Source organism: Rhinatrema bivittatum, chromosome 1, assembly GCF_901001135.1.
Source record: "Rhinatrema bivittatum chromosome 1, aRhiBiv1.1, whole genome shotgun sequence".
Classification (NCBI taxonomy): Eukaryota; Metazoa; Chordata; class Amphibia; order Gymnophiona; family Rhinatrematidae; genus Rhinatrema; species Rhinatrema bivittatum.
In genome coordinates this window covers 573,787,212-573,806,871 of record NC_042615.1, presented here as the reverse complement: position 1 = coordinate 573,806,871, position 19,660 = coordinate 573,787,212, and the positions used below count along the sequence as shown (strand labels likewise).

At 41.6% G+C, this 19,660-nt stretch overlaps 1 protein-coding gene across 10 annotated transcripts in view; it reads right to left on the bottom strand.

Moving 5' to 3' along the window:
* The window catches only part of LOC115099952 (spindle assembly abnormal protein 6 homolog), a 311,055-nt gene that overhangs the window by 10,247 nt on the left and 281,148 nt on the right, over positions 1-19,660 (bottom strand). For 9 of the 10 annotated variants that reach the window (XM_029618040.1, XM_029618030.1, XM_029618093.1 and 6 more), the window contains 2 exons: positions 18,858-19,016; positions 16,822-16,916 (listed from right to left, as the gene is read on the bottom strand). In XM_029618040.1, the coding sequence (XP_029473900.1) occupies positions 16,822-16,916; positions 18,858-19,016 (254 nt within the window). The remainder of the gene's footprint in view (positions 1-16,821; positions 16,917-18,857; positions 19,017-19,660) is intronic. The other variant, XM_029618083.1, reaches the window with a different exon arrangement.

Here is a 19,660-nt window from a genome sequence, read left to right as displayed (position 1 = left end):
GACGGCTCGTTCGGCCCAAAAAGAACTTTTGGCCAGCTTGGGGGGGCCTCCTGACCCCCCCCAAGCTGGCCAAAAGTTCTTTTTGGGCCGAACGAGCCATCCGGCGCGAACGAGCCGGGAATCACGTGGCGCCGCGTCACTCAGACGCGACGTCACGTGATTCCCGGCAAGTTCGCGCCGGACGGCTCGTTCGGCGCGAACAAGCCGGGAATCACGTGACGCCGACGTCACGTGATTCCCGGCTCGTTCGCGCCGGACGGCTCGTTCGGCCCAAAAAGAACTTTTGGCCAGCTTGGGGGGGTCAGGAGGCCCCCCCAAGCTGGCCAAAAGTTCTTTTTGGGCTGAACGAGCCGTCCGGCGCGAACGAGCCGGGAATCACGTGATGCCGCATCACTCGACGTGCCACCGACGTCACATGCTTCTCGCCAAGGATTGCAGAAATGACGTCCTCACTCCTCGCTCGATCACCAGGGAGTTGTGGTAAGTCTGGGGGGGGGATTAAGGAGGGTGAGGGGGTTTAATTTTTTTTTTTGCACATATGTACATATACCCAACTCATTGGATTTTTTTTATGTCCATATTGGCCGCAAGTGGGACCCCCTTTCGGACATAAAAAATATGAACATAAAATTTTGCTCTGCACATCCCTATTAAAAGGAACTGATGTCTTTTCTTCTTTGACGAGAGATATCGGGGTAGATTCTGACTATCATTTGGAGAAAGGAATTTAAAGCAATGATTGAAGAAAGGTTGAAGGACCCAGTCCCGGTCTGCTTCAAAAACAAAAGTAACCACAACAGTAGCTGGTTGAGTTAGATCTGAATCTGAAGTTTCTAACATAATAGTAATGTCCAAGTTAGGAGTCAGGATATCCATTCCTTGTTTAGCTTGTTCTTGCCTCTTATATAGCAGAAGAAAAAAAATCTTAGAGGTAGGAGGAACCACTTCTTCAGGGACTTTAAAATGTTCAACTAAATATTTTTTGAACATATCTTTAGCTCCCACCTAAGGGAGTTTGGGAAAATTTACAAATCGCAAATTTCTACTGTGTGTTATATTTTCTAAATTCTCAATTTTTGATTATAACAAGGAATTTTCTTTAATCCAATGTTCTTGTAAATTAGACACCTGACAGAGCTCTTGTTGAACTTTACCCATATCTTCCTGAGACTTTCTTTTAAACTGATCCAGTTTAAAAGTTGTATTCTCTATCAAGTTAACTCTCTGAATTATAGGATTCAATTGCTGAGACATGGAATATCCTAACTTAGTTATCACATCCCAAATATTTTCCAGAGTAATGTTTATAGGTCTTACCAGCATTGGAGTTTCAATTTCTTTCAATGGACTGTATAATTTACCCTGAGAGTTCTTCCAGCATTTCAATCTCTCCTGTTGGTTGTCAAGCGAGGCCCTCAACAGGGCTACCCTTGGTGTCTTCGTCAGAGATCTCGGTGTCTCCTGTCCCCACCACGGCAAAGGAACAATCCGCTTCTGCTGGACTCCTCACCAACAAGTGAACACACTCTCTGGAGCTTGCAGGATTTGCCGGAGGTTGTCTGTCGATCAGGGAGAGAGATGTCAAAGAGTCCGGAGAAAAGGCGGCAGAAGCCGTTCCAGCCCCTATCTCCAACGACGACTCACACGATTTCACCATCCGCAAGACATGAGCATCCATCAGCCCCGACAGCAAGGGCTCCGGAAGGGCTGTAGGTTAGCTCTTTCTTTCGCCCGTCGTTTGCGTGCTGAATGCGCATCGCAGCAGGAAAAGAAAGAATTGAAAGGTATAGTCAAGTCAGAGCTGCGCTCATACCTTCCACTCAGCCGGCACCCTCTTGGGTGGTATTTGCTGTATTTTATTAGTCATAATATTTGTTTTTATAACTATTTTATATCTAGGTTTTATTTGCATTACATTTGTATTTTATTGTATTTTGATATCTCTGTAAACCACTGTGGCGGTTCCTCCAAATGATGGTATAAAAAAAATCTATAAATAAATAAATAAATCATTTTCTTCCTTTGAGGCGCATTCTACCTGCCTATTCACCCCACAACCTCTTTGGTTAGCTGCCATTCATCAACCTTCTTATAAATACCCCTCTTCCTTTCTTACCAACAGGTCAATACAGTGAGATGCACTCAACCAAGCACACCGTTTAACTTGCAATTGGCCACGCGTTTTTGATGTGCGTCTATTACCCCTTATACAGTAAGGGGATTAGTGCATTGAAAATGCGCAGCCAACCCTCACCGCCAAATATTAAGTCGGAGGAACTGAAACTTAAAAAAAAGTAAAAAAAAATCTGCCTGTCAGTGAGCTGTTAGCAAAACAGACGCTCAATTTTACCGGCATCCATTTCCTAACCCATGGCTGTCACCAACGACAGTAAAATAGAGCGTTGGATGTCAGACCAGCTGACAGTCACATCTGCCTCTAATAAGGAGGTGCTAGGGACACACTATTATTATTATTATTATTATTTTTAATTTTTATATACCGAAATTCCTGTATTAGATACAAATCAATCCGGTTTACATGAAACGATAAGTTGCCCTGGTCTGGGAGGTCTGACCGGGGCTTTTTACATGGAACATTGAACATTCACAATAACAATTAAACGTTTCCGTACATACAGTTATAATATTTACAAACATATTTACATACAGTTATAATATTTACAAACATTTATCTACAAGTATTTTATTAATGTACTTATGCAAGAAGTTCTTTAAAAAGGCAGAGTTTTGTTTGAAAACATCTCTGTCTCCATCTGCTGGGGGGGGCAAAACCCAGGAGTCTGGACTGATCCAGGTACTATTGTCCCTAGCATCTCCTGATTAGTGCACCATCTCATTTAAATACTGAATCGCATGCCCAGAAGAGGTGGCTGGGCGTGTGTCAAGAGAGCGGGTGCTCAACACAGAGCACCCGCTCTCCCGCATTTTTTTTTTCTGTATTGGCCTGCAACTTTGATTCCTGGCTTTCCTTCTTCCTTGTCTCATTTTTCCCTTCCATTATTTTTGGAAACTTTAATCTCCATGTTGTTGACCCCTCTAACTCTTATGCCTCAAAACACCTTGTCTTAACATTCTCATTTGATCTCCAGCTCTGCTTTACCAACCCTACTCACAATAGCAGCCACTGCCTTGACCTAGATCTTTCCTTTAACTGCTGACTCTCTGACTTCATCTCAGTTCATCTCTTCTCAATCCCTCATTTGATAACATTCACAGTAAACCACGATCCCTCACAGACTCATCCAGTCACCACTATGACCTTCAGCAATATCCAGGCTGTCGAGACTTGTATCCTTTCAATACTGTCTCATCTCTCCTCTCCTCCACTATATTGTCAGATTCAATTTATAAGGCAGTTACTTCTTATAGCCTTACAGCATTATATTATCCTCTGCTTTAGACACTCTTGCCATTCCCTTACATGTCCTGTATGGTGCATCAAACCACAGCCTGGGCTCACTCCCTAGAATTTGCTTCATATGTTCCTGTGCCTGCTCTACAGAACATCTATGGCTAAAATACCATACAGATTTTATACATGTCAAGTTCATACTGACCTCCTTTCAGTCTGCTATTGCACTTGCCAGGCAAGACTAATTTCTTCATTTGAAAAATTCTCGTTTCCAACCTTTGCCAGCACTTTGCCACACTCAATTTCCTCCTCAAACTTCCTTTACCTCCCATCTCCTCTCCTCTTCACTCTCTGCCCAGACTATGGCTAGCTATTTCCATGATACAATTTACAAAATTAGTCCCAAGTTCTCAACCATGTTACTTCTATCACCCTTCTCCCTGACTTCTTTCTTCTACCATTCCCTACCACGTTTTCCTCCTTTTCTGAAATCATAGTGAAGAAAACTGCCCATCTTCTCTACTTCTTCAAACTCAATACTTGTTCCTCTGACCCCAGTCCCACCCATTTCCTCAGCTCTATTTCTCCCGCAATCGTCTCTTCCATCTTTCAAATTCTCAGTCTATCACTTCCCATTGCTACTGTTCATGCTGCCTTCCAACATGCTATGATCACCCCACTCCTCAAAAAACCCTCATTGGACCCTACCCACCCTGTTAACTATTGTCCCATATTTATCTTACTTTTTGCTACCAAACTGCTTGAGCATGCTGTTCACCACAACTATCTTGACTCTCTTTCATCTCAAACCATTCTGTATCCACTCCACTCTGTTTTTTGCCCTCTACATACCATAGAACCAGTCCTTACCAGTCTCAAATTACATGTTTATGGCTAGAACAAAAGGCCTATACTCAATCCTTATCCTCTTTGACACTGTTGATTACTATCTACTTGTTGATACTCACTTGGCTTTTGAAACTCCATCCTGTCTTGGTTTTCTCTTCACCTCTTTCAATTCACTTTTAGTATGTCCTCTGATAGATCCTCCTCTACTGCCACCTCTGCCTCAAGATTCTTCCTTGTCCCTCATCACGTCTCTCTGTATATTAATTCCCTTGTGCTCTGATCTCCTCTCATGGGTTTCAATGTCATATTTATGCGGATTCCCAGATTTACTCTATAAAAGAGAAATTTCATCAGGAATCCAGTCCCAAATCTTAGTCTGCTTGTCTGACATTGCTACCGGGATATCCCATCACCACCTTAAACTCAACATGGCCAAGACAGAGCTCCTTATTTCCCCCCCTCCCCCAACCCACTTCCCCTCATTTTCCTTTTTCTATTTCTGTTAACAACCTTGTAATCCTCCCAGACCCTTCAGCCTATAACTTTGGGGTGATCTTCGACTCCTCTCTTTCCTTCTCTGTACATATCCAAAACAATGCTAAAATGTGTCATTTCTTACTCTATCAACACAAAAATCCATCCCTTCCTTTGTGAACACACTACCACAACCCTTATTTCATTATCTCCTGCTCAGATTACTACAACCTGCTCCTCACAAGTCTCCCAGTGATCATCTCTTTCCATTAAATGTTTCCAAAACTCAACTGTGCAACTTATCTTTTGCCAAAGAAGCTATACCCTTATAAATATTTTCAGGTCACTACATTGGCTCCCTTTCCATTTCCACATGGAGTTCAATCTCCTATTACTTACCTGTAAGAGCCTTCACTCTGCAGCCCCTCTCATTTCTCCTTACACCCGGGCACTCCACTCATTAGGCAAGTGACTCTTCTCTACCACTAATTTCAGACTGTGCTTTCTACTTGGCTGCACAGTAAGCTTGGAATAGATTTCCTGAGTTGGTGCATCATGTTCTCCCTCTTGCCTTATTAGATCCAGTCTAAAAACCCACCTTTGAGAGGCTGTTTTTAAATCTTAAACTTTTATTATCCCCTTTCAGCCATATTCATTTTAATTGCTTTCTTAAAAGAATTGACCAAAGTCTTTTCCCTATATTTTTGTCTTAATTAAATTGCAAGCTCTATTGAGAAGGGAGTGTCTCTCAAATTTTTTCATTCAGTGCTGTATACATGAAGTAGTGATATAGAAGTAATAAGTAGTAGCAGTAGTAATAGATCACCAAGGAATGAAATGTAGAGTGAAAAAATTGCTAGGGCTGAAAATTCCAGACACTTCATAAAATACAAAAGGAAGGGTCTAAAATGGAAGAGAGAGACACTTTCCTCATCCTGCAATTTTTTCCTTTCCTTTATTTGCTAATCTCCACTCTCCCATCCCCTCAAAGGGTTTTCTCTCTCCTACTCATGGTGCTAGAACTGTTTCTATCTCTTTACATAAGGAGGATAATTTTTTAAAGTAATTTTCATTGATAAAACAGTGCTTTTCACTTGGAAATGGGCTTCCTGAAAATTGCCCATCTGATATGCAGGCAAAAGTACATGTATATGGAATTTAACCGCAATGACAAGAGGCATTTCTGGGGACAGGGTTGGGGAGGCATTTGCATTTAGGCCCGTATTTTTGAATTTCAGAAGTATTCAGTATTTTTCTCAGAAGTACTACCCACACTAATTAGCAAGTCTAAATATGTGCAGGAGGGTTGGTCCGATGGCCTCAGTGTAAGTACATGCAAAAGGTTCCTGGTTTGATATCCAGATCAGTTGGGAATGGTTTGGAGGTAGCATTCACATCTCCTGGGAAGGTTTGAAGGGAGTCGTCATAGTCAAAGGAAAATGTCCAGATCATTGGATTTACAATCCATGATTTTGAATCAATGTGGGCAATTACAAAATTATCCTCATAGTGTGAAGAAGAGGGACGCAAAGGCCAATAGAGTTCACCCTAACTGAAGAAGATGAACCTATATCCTATTTTCTAATTACAAGTGCCAACACAGAAACAAGTCATGAAGTTATAGAGACTGCACATTGTCCTATTAATACTACGTATCCAACAAGAGTGCTCTTACATTGCATAATCCTGAAAGGATTTCTGCAGGAAGAAACATGCAGGTGGAAGACAAGAGAAATTGTATGAGAAATTCCATTGCATTTTCTTCTCATAAACTTGTTCTCCAGCAATACAGCTCTGGGGAAGCCCATACTTGCTAAATCTCAGAAGTTAAGCAGGTTCAGGCCTGGCTAGTACCTGGATAGAAATCACTAGAGAAGACTAGGTTTGTGGGCTACAGACGTCAACAGTATTCTGCCAATAATATGATCACAGGCACCATGGAGGAGCCATGCTCACCTAACCCTCAACATCCAGAATGGGTAGAAAGAAGACAGGAAAAAGAAACACTTCTCCCTAATAAACATTTACCTGAAAACTTGTATTCAGGTTATATAGGACATTCGCCAATTTCTTTTTGCTCACAACCAAAGGATCTCCAAAACCAATAATTTACTTTTTTTTCTGTGAGCACATGAGTAAGGACTGCTGCCTGCTGGGGCTTGTCCCTAAGAAATCCCTATGGTTCCAAACAGGAAAAAGTAGTAAACCAAAACCAGACGAATTTACAGAAAATAGCAGATCATCATAGTGAAATGCCAGCATTTAGAATAGAGGAAGCAAGAAGCAGAATTTTTCCCAAACACAATGCTCATCCCACACCTCTGAATTCAAAGAGAGTTGAGAAATAAGAGATTATTTCATTTGCTGATATCTTTAAATTAGCTAGAAAATGTATAAAGAAGGGAGAAAACTGTTCATAGAATAAATCAAGGTAAGACTTTAGGCTAAATGATAAGCAGCAAAGAACAGAGATTTAATTGTCTTAGAAAGAAAATACTATGACTTGGGGCTAGGACTAATTGCTGTCCCTAAACCTTGTATGGAAAATTAATGAGCAATACAGAAGAAGGCAATTAACTAAGGTCATCTAAGATTTCAAACTGAAATATTAAAAACAATATAGATGACAACAAAAATGATGAGTTACTTTCTCCAAGAAGTGAGAGAAAATCCAATCAAGGGCAGTCAGTTCCTTATACAAAACATTGAGGAGTATAAAAAAGTTCATCACAAGGTAACAGAATTGTATTAGGTGCAAACTATAATTAAAGATGAGTCATTCTAAACACATTTACCAGATATCCTTTACGACATACAAGGGAATTTGCAATGGTACACTTTCAGCTGTATTTTAAAACCCCGGCGCGCGTAAATCCAGGGGTTTATGCGCGTGGCCGGGCCTTATGCGCCGGGCCTATTTTCAAATGGGTCCATCCATGCTCGCAAACCCCAAGATGCGAGTAAGTGTCGGACCCTGAAATAACTTGTAAAATAAAAGGTAAAAAAAAAAAGGGGGGTTTAGAGGGGGGGTGGTTTGGAGCGGACTGGGAGAGAACCGGGGAAGGCCCTGATGTATCACCACGCAAAAGTAGCCTTGCACGCACTGCCCTCCAATTTTATAACTTGTGCACAACTGCGTGCGCATGTTATAAAATTGTGCATCCATGTGTGCGCTAATACGCTCGCCACCCGCGGCAGCCCTGCGGTGCGGCCCTCTCACCTTTCCAAGCAACTTCCAGGCTCCAGCTCCCCATCACTTGCAGCAGTGGGCTGCCGGCTCTGACCTCGGGCTCCTGCCAGCGCCTCCGACCCTGCTCCACTTCCCGGGGCTTCCAGCCAGGATGCCTCCATCCATCTGGCCTCTCCGCAGGGTTCGTGGAGAGACGCCGCCAGCAGCGCCGCGCCCCTCCCTAGGCGTGCTCATCAGTAAAACCTTTAAAGGGCCCGAGGCGGGAACCTGGCCATGGACCCAGATTCTGACGTCAGATCCTTCAGCTTATAAAAGCTCAAGTCTAGCACTGAAGCTTTGCCTTTGCAACACGTCTCCTCAGTTCCTTGTTTGGTTCTGAGTACTCGTTGCCTCCGTGCTTCCTCGTTCTGTCTTCCTGAGTGTCTTTGTTCGTCTTGTCTGTACTTCGACTGATCTCCTGGTGCTGACCTCTGCTACCTCCGACCTTGCCTGCCTTCTCCAAGCCTGACCTCTGCTACATCTGACCTTGCCTGCTTTCTCCAAGCCTGACCTCTGCTACGTCCGACCACACTTGCCTTCTCCATGCCTTGACCACTGCTATGCCTGACTACGATTGCCTTCTCCATTCCTTTACCACTGCTACGCCTGCCTTCTCCATGCCCTGACCATTGCTACGCCTGACCACTGCTACGAATGACCATGCTAAAGACTCCTTGTTTCCAGAGTTCTACGATTACTTGCTACACCTTTCCATTGCCGCCAGCTCTCCGAGTTTGACAGCGATGCCTCTGTCCCTATCCTCTGGACTTGGACTCTCAAGGCTCCTGCCTTTCTCTGCTCGAGCACCTTCAGTCAATCCTCGTTCCTTGGTGCTTGAGTTCCTGTACTGGGACCAGTACAGGATAATACTATGCCACCTGCTGGCTGCTGTCTCTGAGCTGAAATGTTCACCTTTGTTGTTCTATCTCGAGGCCCACGTAAGTCCTGCCGGCCCCGGCACCCAAAGGTTCAACCCAAGGAGAATGTGGGCTGGTATAGGTGAAGCTCCAGTGGTCTCCAGTTTCAGTCTGCTCCATCTGCTGATGCTGGGGACCCGTAGGCCCTTGCCTATGGGTTGCATCAACCCCACCTCAGTTCAAGAATCCACCTCCAGCGCAACATGTGCACTGGGTAGCGCGTGCTCATTTTTTTAAAATCTACCCCTTAGTGTTATTTGAATTAATGAATACTTGACATTCACAAGGGAATGCACTAAAACTGGAAACAAGAGAGTTAGAACTAGGGACACATGGTTGTTCATCGTTTGATTGGATTTAAATCTTTTCTGATATTTCCCTGTCACTAAGATGATGTACACAGCCCCTAATAAGATATTATGCTGTAGTGCCACCTGACTATACATAGAGACATGAATTTCTAAAAATACTAGATATAAAATATTATTAAATAAAATAGAAGTTTGTAAGAATTTCAGACAATATTAAACAAAACTTTAAACCTGTAAACCAGAGATTATAACAAACAAAAGCAAAACTTACAACCAAACTGGGGCTGGAAACTTTCTAATTTACATGGATGCACAACTTGAGATCTCTTATGGTGTGATGAATGCTTGTTGCATGGCTATACATAGAATTTGCAAGAGATATTCATGTAAAAAGCATGAATTTCATTTGTATTTCTGTAAGTGCAAAGTGTCATGGATTGGTTGGGATTATGAAATCCAAGATGTTTAGCAATAGGTTAAGCCCCCGCCTCTTGATATTTCAATTGGAAACAATTGATTTAAAAGATGGTGCTACTATTTGAATTAGTCAACAACAGAATACAGAATGCAAAACCTACCCACAAATCCATTCTTATATCAAGTAAACTGATAACATAGTAGATGGCAGCAGAGAAAGATCAATTAGTCCATTCAGTTTACAATTTATTCCTCTCTACACTACAAGGTTATATCTCAGCTACTGTACCAAAGGTAGAAGCATAGTCTGTCATTTGTAGGATATTGCTCCTTCTCTAAGTCAATATATCTTTTCTTCCTCTAGTGTTCTCTACCATCCCTGGGAAGATGAGTATACACAATCTCATACTTATTCAACACTTCCCCTTCTTCCCCCCTCCCCCGAGGTCTTACTATTGCCAGAACATCTAGCCTTCTTTCTCCAGTACCCTGCAATCACAAATTGCCCGCACAATCTGGGGAATTATAGCCTGATCTTACCAACCTGGATCCCCATGCCCTACAATATTCACTGTGTTGTAATTTCTATATCTGTCCTTTGTTTTGATTTATTATGTATCCCCTTGCATTTGCTTTTGAGGGAGTAAGAAATGGGTTGTTAACAATATCTCCCAAGTCTGTTCCTACCACTGGTATAGAATATTACAGCAGTTAAGGACTATTGCATTCCTGGTACAAGGTCATAGGCCCTGAATTCTGTTACCATTTTTTTGTCTCCACTATAACTGCTGTGAGCCCATTCCATCCATCTAGCATCCTTGGAGTGAAGAAACAGTTTTGCACATATTATTTTTTTGCTCTTTCAAAATTAAATATACTATACTCCACTTAAACATATACAAAGTAATAAAGTAGTTCTAAAACAACATCCATGGACGTGTTTGATATAAAACATACAATAAAAGCCCCAATACATGATATTCGACTAACTGGAAAGGTCAGTTGTCTTATCTGATTGACATGAACTTTTCCTCATACATGCCAGATAATGAGACTTTTCCTATATATGAAACAGTACATGTTAAGATCTCTCATCAAATCCAAGATTTTGTCATCTCTAGAAGTAAATATTGGCCAGTTTCAGCTCAGTCAAATGTAAGTCTTTATCCCTTGTGTCAACACACCAACTAAGTTTCATGGACCCTTGCTGCTGTGGGGAGGATGATTCAACCTACAGGGAAGGCCAAAAGGGAGGGCCAAGAAGGTTACTTGCTGGCTCCCAGGAGTTCTCCTCTGGCCCAAAATGTTTCCAGACAATGAGATATTTGACTCTGTTATGTTGTCTGCGTGAATTCAAGATTTCCTGTACCTCATATTGTGAATCCTCTTCGGAGGGGATTTCAGTGTGCTTGGGAGGTTGTTGAGAAGACCATGAGAGAGCACTAACAGCTTCGACAGAGATACGTGAAATACATTGTGGATCTGCAAGGAGATGGGCAGTTTGAGTTGGTTTGTCACCAGTCCAAGCTGGTGTAGAACAGGAAAAGGACCTATAAAGTGAGATCCCAGATGGAGGGAAGGGGAAGATGTTGGGTGCTTAATCATACGAGATTACCCACTTTGAATTGAGGTGCTGGTTGATGTCAGGCATCCGCATCCTTTTTGGCCTGGGTAGCAGTCTGATAAATTAATTGGATTGTCTGTATCCAAAGATCTCAGAGTTCCTCAGTGGTTAGACAGGCTGCAGGACAGTCCATGGTGAGAGGATTGCCCTGCACTTGAAGATGTTTTCCATAGACGATCTGTAATAGTTATGTGAAAACTCCACCCATGGTAGCAAAGTAGCTCAGTCATCTTGCCTCTTGAGAATCTGGCTGATCCTTTCAGTTTACTCACTACCCTGTGGATAGTAAGCTCTAGTGAAGTCTAAGGTGTTGCCACATTTTCGATAGTGAGCCCTCCAATAGCAAGCAGTGAATTGGACACCCCTATTAGATAGGAAGTGAGTTGGTAGTCTGTGTAATCTGTTGGACAGAGATGGACCAGTTCAGGAGCTGAAGGTAACACCATGAGAGGTACAAAATGTACCATTTTAGAGAATCTCTCCACTATGATCCATATCAAAGTGGTGCTGTGTGAGAGGGGGAGATCCATAATGAAGTCTATGGAAATGTGAGTCCAGGGATCCCTGGGGGCTGACAATGACTGTAATAACCCCCAGGGTCAGGCACAAACAGATTTGTTATGCTCACAAGTAGGATAGGAATCCACATTTTTTTTTATATCTCTCTTTACTTGAGGCCACCAATAGTGGCATTGAAGGAGGTTGAGAGTTTGGGATACTCAGGGATATGCACCACATGAGAATCATGCGCCCACTTCAACACTTTTTCACGGAGCCTCTTGGGGACAGCTGCCTTCCCAGCAGGGACAGTAGTGGCAGAATAGAGGATTATTCTTGCAGGATCAATGATGTGTTAGGCAGTCTCCATTACATCTTCCATTAAGAAGGAACAGGAGAGTGCATCTGCCCATAGGTTTTTTGTGCATGCATAGGGGGAAGGCTCAGAGAAGATGGTGGCAGCTTCTTCACACAAAGCATATCCTGGCAGTGGCGATGTTTGGTGAGTGTGCTGGCTTATGGGAGCAGTCAGCAAATCAGCAAACATAACATCAACAAAGCTAAGGAATTCTTAACACTAACTTCATCCTTTGAATATGGAAGTAGTCTGAGTGCTCTCCTTTTTGATACGGGTGTCTTCTCTCTATGCACTATTACAAACTGAACCTCCAAGGCCCAAACTGACTTGCCTTATTCACCTTATTCACATTTAAATCAAAGCAAAATAATTGTTCATGGACAGCAGAAACTTATCATAACTGTATAACCCCTCCCCTGTGTACTTATCCTTCATGAGTGAGGCCATAAAACAATTTGTTACTCTTTGGGGTTGGAACCTCTCACCGGCCATCTCTTTCACATTTCCTCTTCCTCACAGGGCCTGATCCTTTGTAGGTGAGGGGAAGATACACTTTTAGGGTGCAATGTGACAGGGGTGACATTGTCCTTAATGTGGGTGCAGTGAGTGCAAAATGAATACTCTGGAGTCATGGTTTAGTGTCCAAAATTAAAGTCTTTATTGTTTAACATTGATGATGAATGATACAAATTCAAATTGCAGCACCACAGAATTCTCTTCTCAATTTCATACAGTCTCTTCCCTCTATCTGTGCAGGAATCACTTATATCAGGACAGGGAAACACCCACTGTTTTGGATTTAGGACAGTGGAGCTCCCAGATGGGCAGGATTTCTTAGGATGGTCAAAACCCCTTCCAAATCGATAAAGCTGGCAAAAGTTTATGGCACAGAGAGTAAATCCTCACCCCCCTCCCCCAGGGTGGTGAAACACCAGATAGATGTTCCCATTGATGTTACTTTTCTTTACTCACAGATAGGGTGGCCAACTTTTCTATGGACCATAATTGGACACTCCACTGAACCTGAGGACTGGGGAAGGGGGCACAGACTGCTGTCAGTTGTCGATTCACTCATCATTTGGCTTTCAAGCATCACATCCATTTTCTTTGTTTTATAAATGTAATTATTTCAATTCTCCTCAAACTCATCAACGAAAGTCTCTCTCATGCACACTCCCACACACTGAGCCTCCTCTCTCTGGGGCCAATGCAATAACATGCGCGGTAAAATGGGCACTTGCATTGAGAGTGCCCATTTTTCTAATGTACGCACAGCCATGTCTCCTGGGTGCCTGATGCAATATTTAAATGAGCTGCTGCATTAAAAAGGACACGCCAGGAAAGAATTGTGCATCCCTAGCACTCAAATGCATCGGGCACCCACAACTGCAATGGGCGTTCAATATTAGCGTCTGTTTTATTCTGCTTCAGGTCGATTTCGCCCAATATACATGCACAATATCAAGGGGCGAAATTGGCCTGGAATGTATATATTGTACATGTATATTATGCATCCAGAATTTTTTTTTTTTTTTTACAAGCTATTAGATTATACCTTGATTCTTAAACTGTGTAAGTAGTAGATTTATGTATCGCAATGATACTAAGTATGAGGAACCACAAAGGATAGTATTTTTTAATTTCTCCTGAGCCTTGTCTGATGGATTGACTTAACACCAGCTCCAGGGCTGGAGTTAAATTTGCCACATTAAATTGTGTGCGTTGGGTACCCAGCAGCTAATAGCCTCATCTGTATGGAATTTACACATGATGAGCGCCATCGACTATGCATTTGTTTAGGCACGTGTTTTAGAAATGCTAATCTCCTTATTGCATCGGGTGTTAGTCTAGCACATCCAAGCGCACGTAAACTTGTGTGATAGGCTGGGCACACTTTATTGTATTGGCTTCTCTCCCTCTACCTTACCTATCTCACCTCCTCAGACTGCTCAAGGTTAGGTTAGGGCTGGGGGAAATTAAAAAAAAAAAAAAAGTGTGTGCAATAATCCCCACCCATGACAGGACATAAAAGCTAAAAAGAATAGACCACTGCCAATATCAAGTGTTAGACATTAAAGCTAGAATTTAATAAATACACACAAAATCATTCACAACATTTCAGTCATGTAATCAGAAAATGAATTTCAAATAAGACACTTCTACTGTTCCTCCTATCAACCTGTTCTCTCTCATCTGTTTTCCTCTTCTGTACTTTGACTTTTTTCCCTGATTTTCTTTCCAATTTTTAGTTTTGCCTTCGGTGACTTTCCTCCTTTTTATAGCTTCCCCTCCTTGCCACTTCCCATCACTCTCCTCTTCAATTAATCACTTTACTCTTTTCATTCTATAATCTATTTTCTTTTTAACTTTTATCCCCATACCTCCTATCTCATTCTTCCTTCCATCATTTCACCCCAATCATCCTTCTGCAGACTCTTAGCCAGCCATCTTTCCCTATTCCACAGCTGGTTCTCCCTCCCTTTCCTTAAACCAAGTATCTGTCTCCCTTGTGCCACCTGTATCTCAGTATGCCCACTCTCTCTCTTGTGCCCCCTCGCTTGTGTGCTACTCTGTCTCTAGCCCCCTATCTACCCATGCCCTCTTTTCTCCTCCCCAGTGCCCTCCCTCTTTCTCTATCTCTTCACCCTCTGATGTTCCTCTCTCTCTCTCTTTTCTCTCCTTTGCATCTCTTTGGTCTCTCCCTTCTCTATCTCTCCCTTCTTTCTTTCTGCCTCTTCTGTATCTCCCCTTCCCTGTGGCCCCTCCTTCTCTTCATGCTATGTGTTTCCCCTCCCATGCACCTATGTGTATTTCTCCTTCCTCCCCATGACCCATTCCTTCCCTCCATGCTCCCTCTGTGTCTTTCTCCTTCCCATGCTCCATTTGTCTGTCTGTCTCTCTCCCCACCCTGTACCTCTGTCTCTTTCTCCACCTTCCCCTTCTTTGTGCCTGTATCTCTCTGGGTTGGCTCAGTGCAGCCCCCCTCTCTTGGGTCTTTGCCCAACAAGTAGTGAGGAAGGGGGTGGGAACCAGAGGGCTACTGCTGCAGAGATCTGTGGAACCACTAGGAACCAAGAGCTCTGCTGTGCCCTTGGTTCCTCCTCTCCCCATGCCATCCAATCACAGTGCAGCTCTCAGCCTTCCATTTCTCTCTCTGTAACCAGGGAGCTGGGAGAGAGAGAGGAGGAGCCTCCTATAAAATCTGTATTTTCAGCCCCTGGTCAGTATTTCTGACTGGACACTGCTCAGCACGTCTAAAAACTTGGCTGTCTGGTATAGAACTGGGCAGCTGGCAACCCTACTCATGGATAGCAGATCTTCTGAATCTCCTTAATCTTACACAATCTCTTTAGTTCTTCTCTCTGGATCTGTAAACCATTTAGACCTACACCCATTGTATAGGCAGTATACAAAAGATTTTAAATAAATAAATAATAAATAAGGATCCCCATGAAACAAGCAGCTCTCTTACTTCAGACAGGAAGGAAGGGCAGACAAAACATCTTCCTGGATCTTCTAACAAAATGCTTTCTTTTCCCCCAACTGATATTAACACCAGAGTTGTTCCTTGTAGTGGATCACCACCTCTAGGACAGATCTTTCCTATGCCTGGGCATCCCAAAGGTTCTCCAAACTCTGTGCCCAAAAAGACCCAGATGTTTCCTACCATGAAAAATCTCAAATGCCTCAAAAAAAACCCAGAGGGATATCCTAACTAGTTAGTGAGTAGACTGGAAGGAAAACCCTCATGACTCTTGTCATTATCCCCAGGCTGGGTTAGCCTGCTTTATAACAAAGGGAAAAACTCTTATATTTCTCCTAACACTTGGAAAACCTATAGGTACTGCCTCCCGAACTCTCTGTGGAGAGCTGCTAAATAGACTCTCAAGGGGCCGGCCATTCCAGACTCTGCAGAGGGAGGGGCTGCATTTGAATGGAACCTTCCCAACAAACCATCCTACACTAACTAGCTGAACTTAACACCTAGGACTTACTAGTGGCATGACCATAGGGTCGGCTACAACTGATTATTCCTTCTGGCAAAAACAGGTTCACACCACTTTGTAGTTAGCACTTAACCTGCCAATACGTAATAATTCTGCACTCAGTACTGTTCAATTCACTACTTATTAGTGCACCGATAGCCTACAGTAAGGATATACAAAGATACTGCAATAGGTATGGATGGAGAATTCAATCCCAGATTGATATCATTAACCTCCGTGGAGATTAAAATAGGTTTACAGGGAACCTGATAATCTGAGCTGCCATTTTAGAAGAAAGTTCCCAAGATACCCAACTGCTTCATCTTTCAGTAGAGAAATATCTAGGACTAATTCCCTTTACTGAAATATGCCTATTACACAGATGGCTAGGCTATTACTGTCTTCTGCACAGGGAAACAAATGTATAAGTTTACCAATAATAGAAATGCCCAAGAAATTGTATCTTAGTTCAGTAAATGTCAAGGAACATCAGAATATAATTAACATCTATCTATAATCTGTCTCTTTTTCTAGATGATTAACACAAAATGTTACTGACCTGAATATTTATGTGTAGTAAGGTTCTACCTCCCCATTCAGTGACAGTAGTTCAGTGTTATTTTAAAGTGATCTTTTTGAAATGGAAAAAATACCTAATAGAAATAGTATAACTTCTCTAGAAGATATTTCCATAACATTTTTTTAGAAAAATAAATCATGAGTCAATTACTTATGTAATATATTACAAACAAGTCAGCATATGATGAAAAATTATAAAGCCATACCTTTGGCCTGAGGGTAGTGGATTGGACATTGGCAGGCTAACTTTTGAATCAGGTAATGGAGTACTGGTGGCACTGGTTGGTAATTTAAAGTGTACCTATATCAAAGGAGAAATAAAAAATATAATATATTTATTTCACCAACATTTTCCCCACTTCAAAAACATTTCTTTTCCAAATTTTAAATGTAACTGTAATCCAATATATTATAATTTTAACTCTGAAGATTCCACTAAAAGATTAAGCCAAATGCACTTGCATACTGTTAAGGTGTGACCTGTAATGCAACATAACAAATCTGAGAATGATAGATTTTAGAGATATGGAAATATTAAACAAAATCCCTTGTGTGCTAAACATTGAAAATAGCAAGGCAAATCCATGGATTTTTTTTTTTTTATAAAGGAGAAAATTATATTGTTAATTTTGTTAAAAACTATTCAATGGCATAGACAAAGAGTAAAACCAGGCAGGGAGAGAAAAACTAAAAGTGAAAGATTAAAGGGCAAAGAGATAATGAAATCTATTATTAGCTAGGAAAGATCAGACTGAGGTGAAAAGAAAGAGTGCAAGTTAGGAGGAATTATTAGTCCTACTAGAGCAGAGCTGTAAAAGGAAGGGAGAAAGAGAAAATGTAATCTAGGAAGACTAGTAAAGAGGTGTGAAAGGTATCAGCCAACCAAAGAGGACAGACATAAGGAGGAAAGTGATCAGAATAAACCCGTAAAGGATTGTATGAAAAGTTTATTGTGACTTATACAAGAAAACAGTGAGAAATTACTAAAAACTAGAAAAGAAAGATTGGCAAAACACAAGGAAGAGTTAAGAACAAGAATGGAATAAAGTGAAAAAGATTTTCAGAGGTAGGAATTAGAGATGCGCAAAGCCCAAACCTTTCGGTTCAAGCTTGGTTTTTGGCCAGCCGCAGGAAATTTCGAATTTCCCGCAGTTCAGGCCTTTGAAATTCGGGGGACCCAAATTTCGGGTTAGTGCACACTAACTACCGTTAGCGCACGTGCTAACATTTTAACGTTAGCACGCACTAACCCGAAAACTGAATTTTCCTGAAATTTTGGGAAAATTTGGTTTGGTTTCCAGGTGCCCCGAACCAGGATGAATTAGGCAATTTCATTAAAATTGCCTAATTCACCCTAAACGATTGCACATCCCTAGTAGAAATATGCATGCATGTGAAGACAACCAAATTCTGTTAAATGTGTAGCCCAACTGAAGAAATGACAGTGAAAGACGAGAAAGATTGGAGTTTAGCAAGTTCTGATGGATAAAGAAAGGACTTATCAAGAAGAAATGATGGCCTGTTTTAGAAAAAAATACTTTTGTAGAAAGGGGTAAATAAATACACAGTAGACAAGAAGATGATCAGGGGAAATCAAGCAAGGCATGGCATTTAGAAAACAAATGGTAACTTGAGGTTAAATAAGAAAAGTAGAAATATCTGTGCAGGAATGTAAGAGAAACTGAGAGCGACAGAGGTGTGGAAGAGTTAGATACTTTGTAATAGGAAGAAAAATTAAGAATATGACTAAAATTTAAACCTATAATTAAAAGTGATGAGACAGGGAGGAGTCACAAGGACTTGGTTATTGTTATCAGAATCACAGGATGTCAAGTGAATTGTAGGTTTCTCATTTGGAAGTAATAATTTACCCCAGGCTGAGGAACCTCCTATCCTAGGGCTGTACCCTGGTCAGATTTTCATGAATATGCATGCAACAGATTTCATATAATTGAGGCAGTGTGTTTATACATGCACGCATTTTCATAAGGGATATGCTGAAAATTTGATTGATATGGGGACCATGAAGACTATATGAGCCCTACAATGAATCACTGATCCTTGAGACATATGTAACTATTCCACTTTATGAAAAATATGTAGGCTAAGATGGTCAGAAAAAGCAGCTAAAGTAGAAATTTGAGAACGCTTATAAAAAAATATATTTATACATTTATGGCATTCAAAGTATCCCATGGAAGTTAAATAGAGCAGAGGAGACAGCAAACAGAAAAATGCATGCCTGCAGGCCAGATCTTCCAGCACTGGTGCCTGAACGAGATGTGTTCCTTCTCAGAAAAGGGGTAACACCCATAGAGCAGTTATCAAAAGCAAAAGCAGAGCTGACTGGTGGACACACTGCAGAGACAAAGTAAGGATTGTTGCAAAGTGGAAATGGAGGCTGAAAAAAAATGGGGAAAAATGTCTTTACTTGAATTGGCCAGAAAGCAGAATAGGTGAGATATACAAAGGTTTGCAAGTACAGTCATTGCATAACAATTTAAAATACATTTTTCTTCTTAATTTTAGAACGTAGTGCATATTTGTATGAAACTGTTGGCAGGTACTCAAAGGAGAGAAGGTGTGGCCCAGTGATTACAGCCACAGGCAGAGGACCAAGAAAACCAGGATGTAAATCCAACTGATGCTTCTTGTGATCTTGTGCAATCACTTTATCCTCTTTTGCCTTAAGCGCAAGCTTAAGGGCTCATTTACTATGCAGCGGTCAAGAGTTGTAGCTAACTTCCCCTGTGGGCCATGAATTAAATAGGGATGTTCATGGGCAAAAAAATGTATTTTTTTGTGAGTATTTTTCCCCACAAATTTCAATTTGTTTAATATTTGATTTGTTTCTTTCATTTAAAAAAAAAAAAAAAAAAAGAACCAAAGATTTAAAAAAAAAAAAAAAAAAAAAAAAGGAAATGAGATCAACCAAGGCCTCCTGACCCCACCACCCAACCCTCCCACCTGGAAAAAAGGATTTACTCTTCTCCCTCCCCTCCGACTCCACTTACCTAGACTGGTGAGGATCAGCTGGTGAGGCCT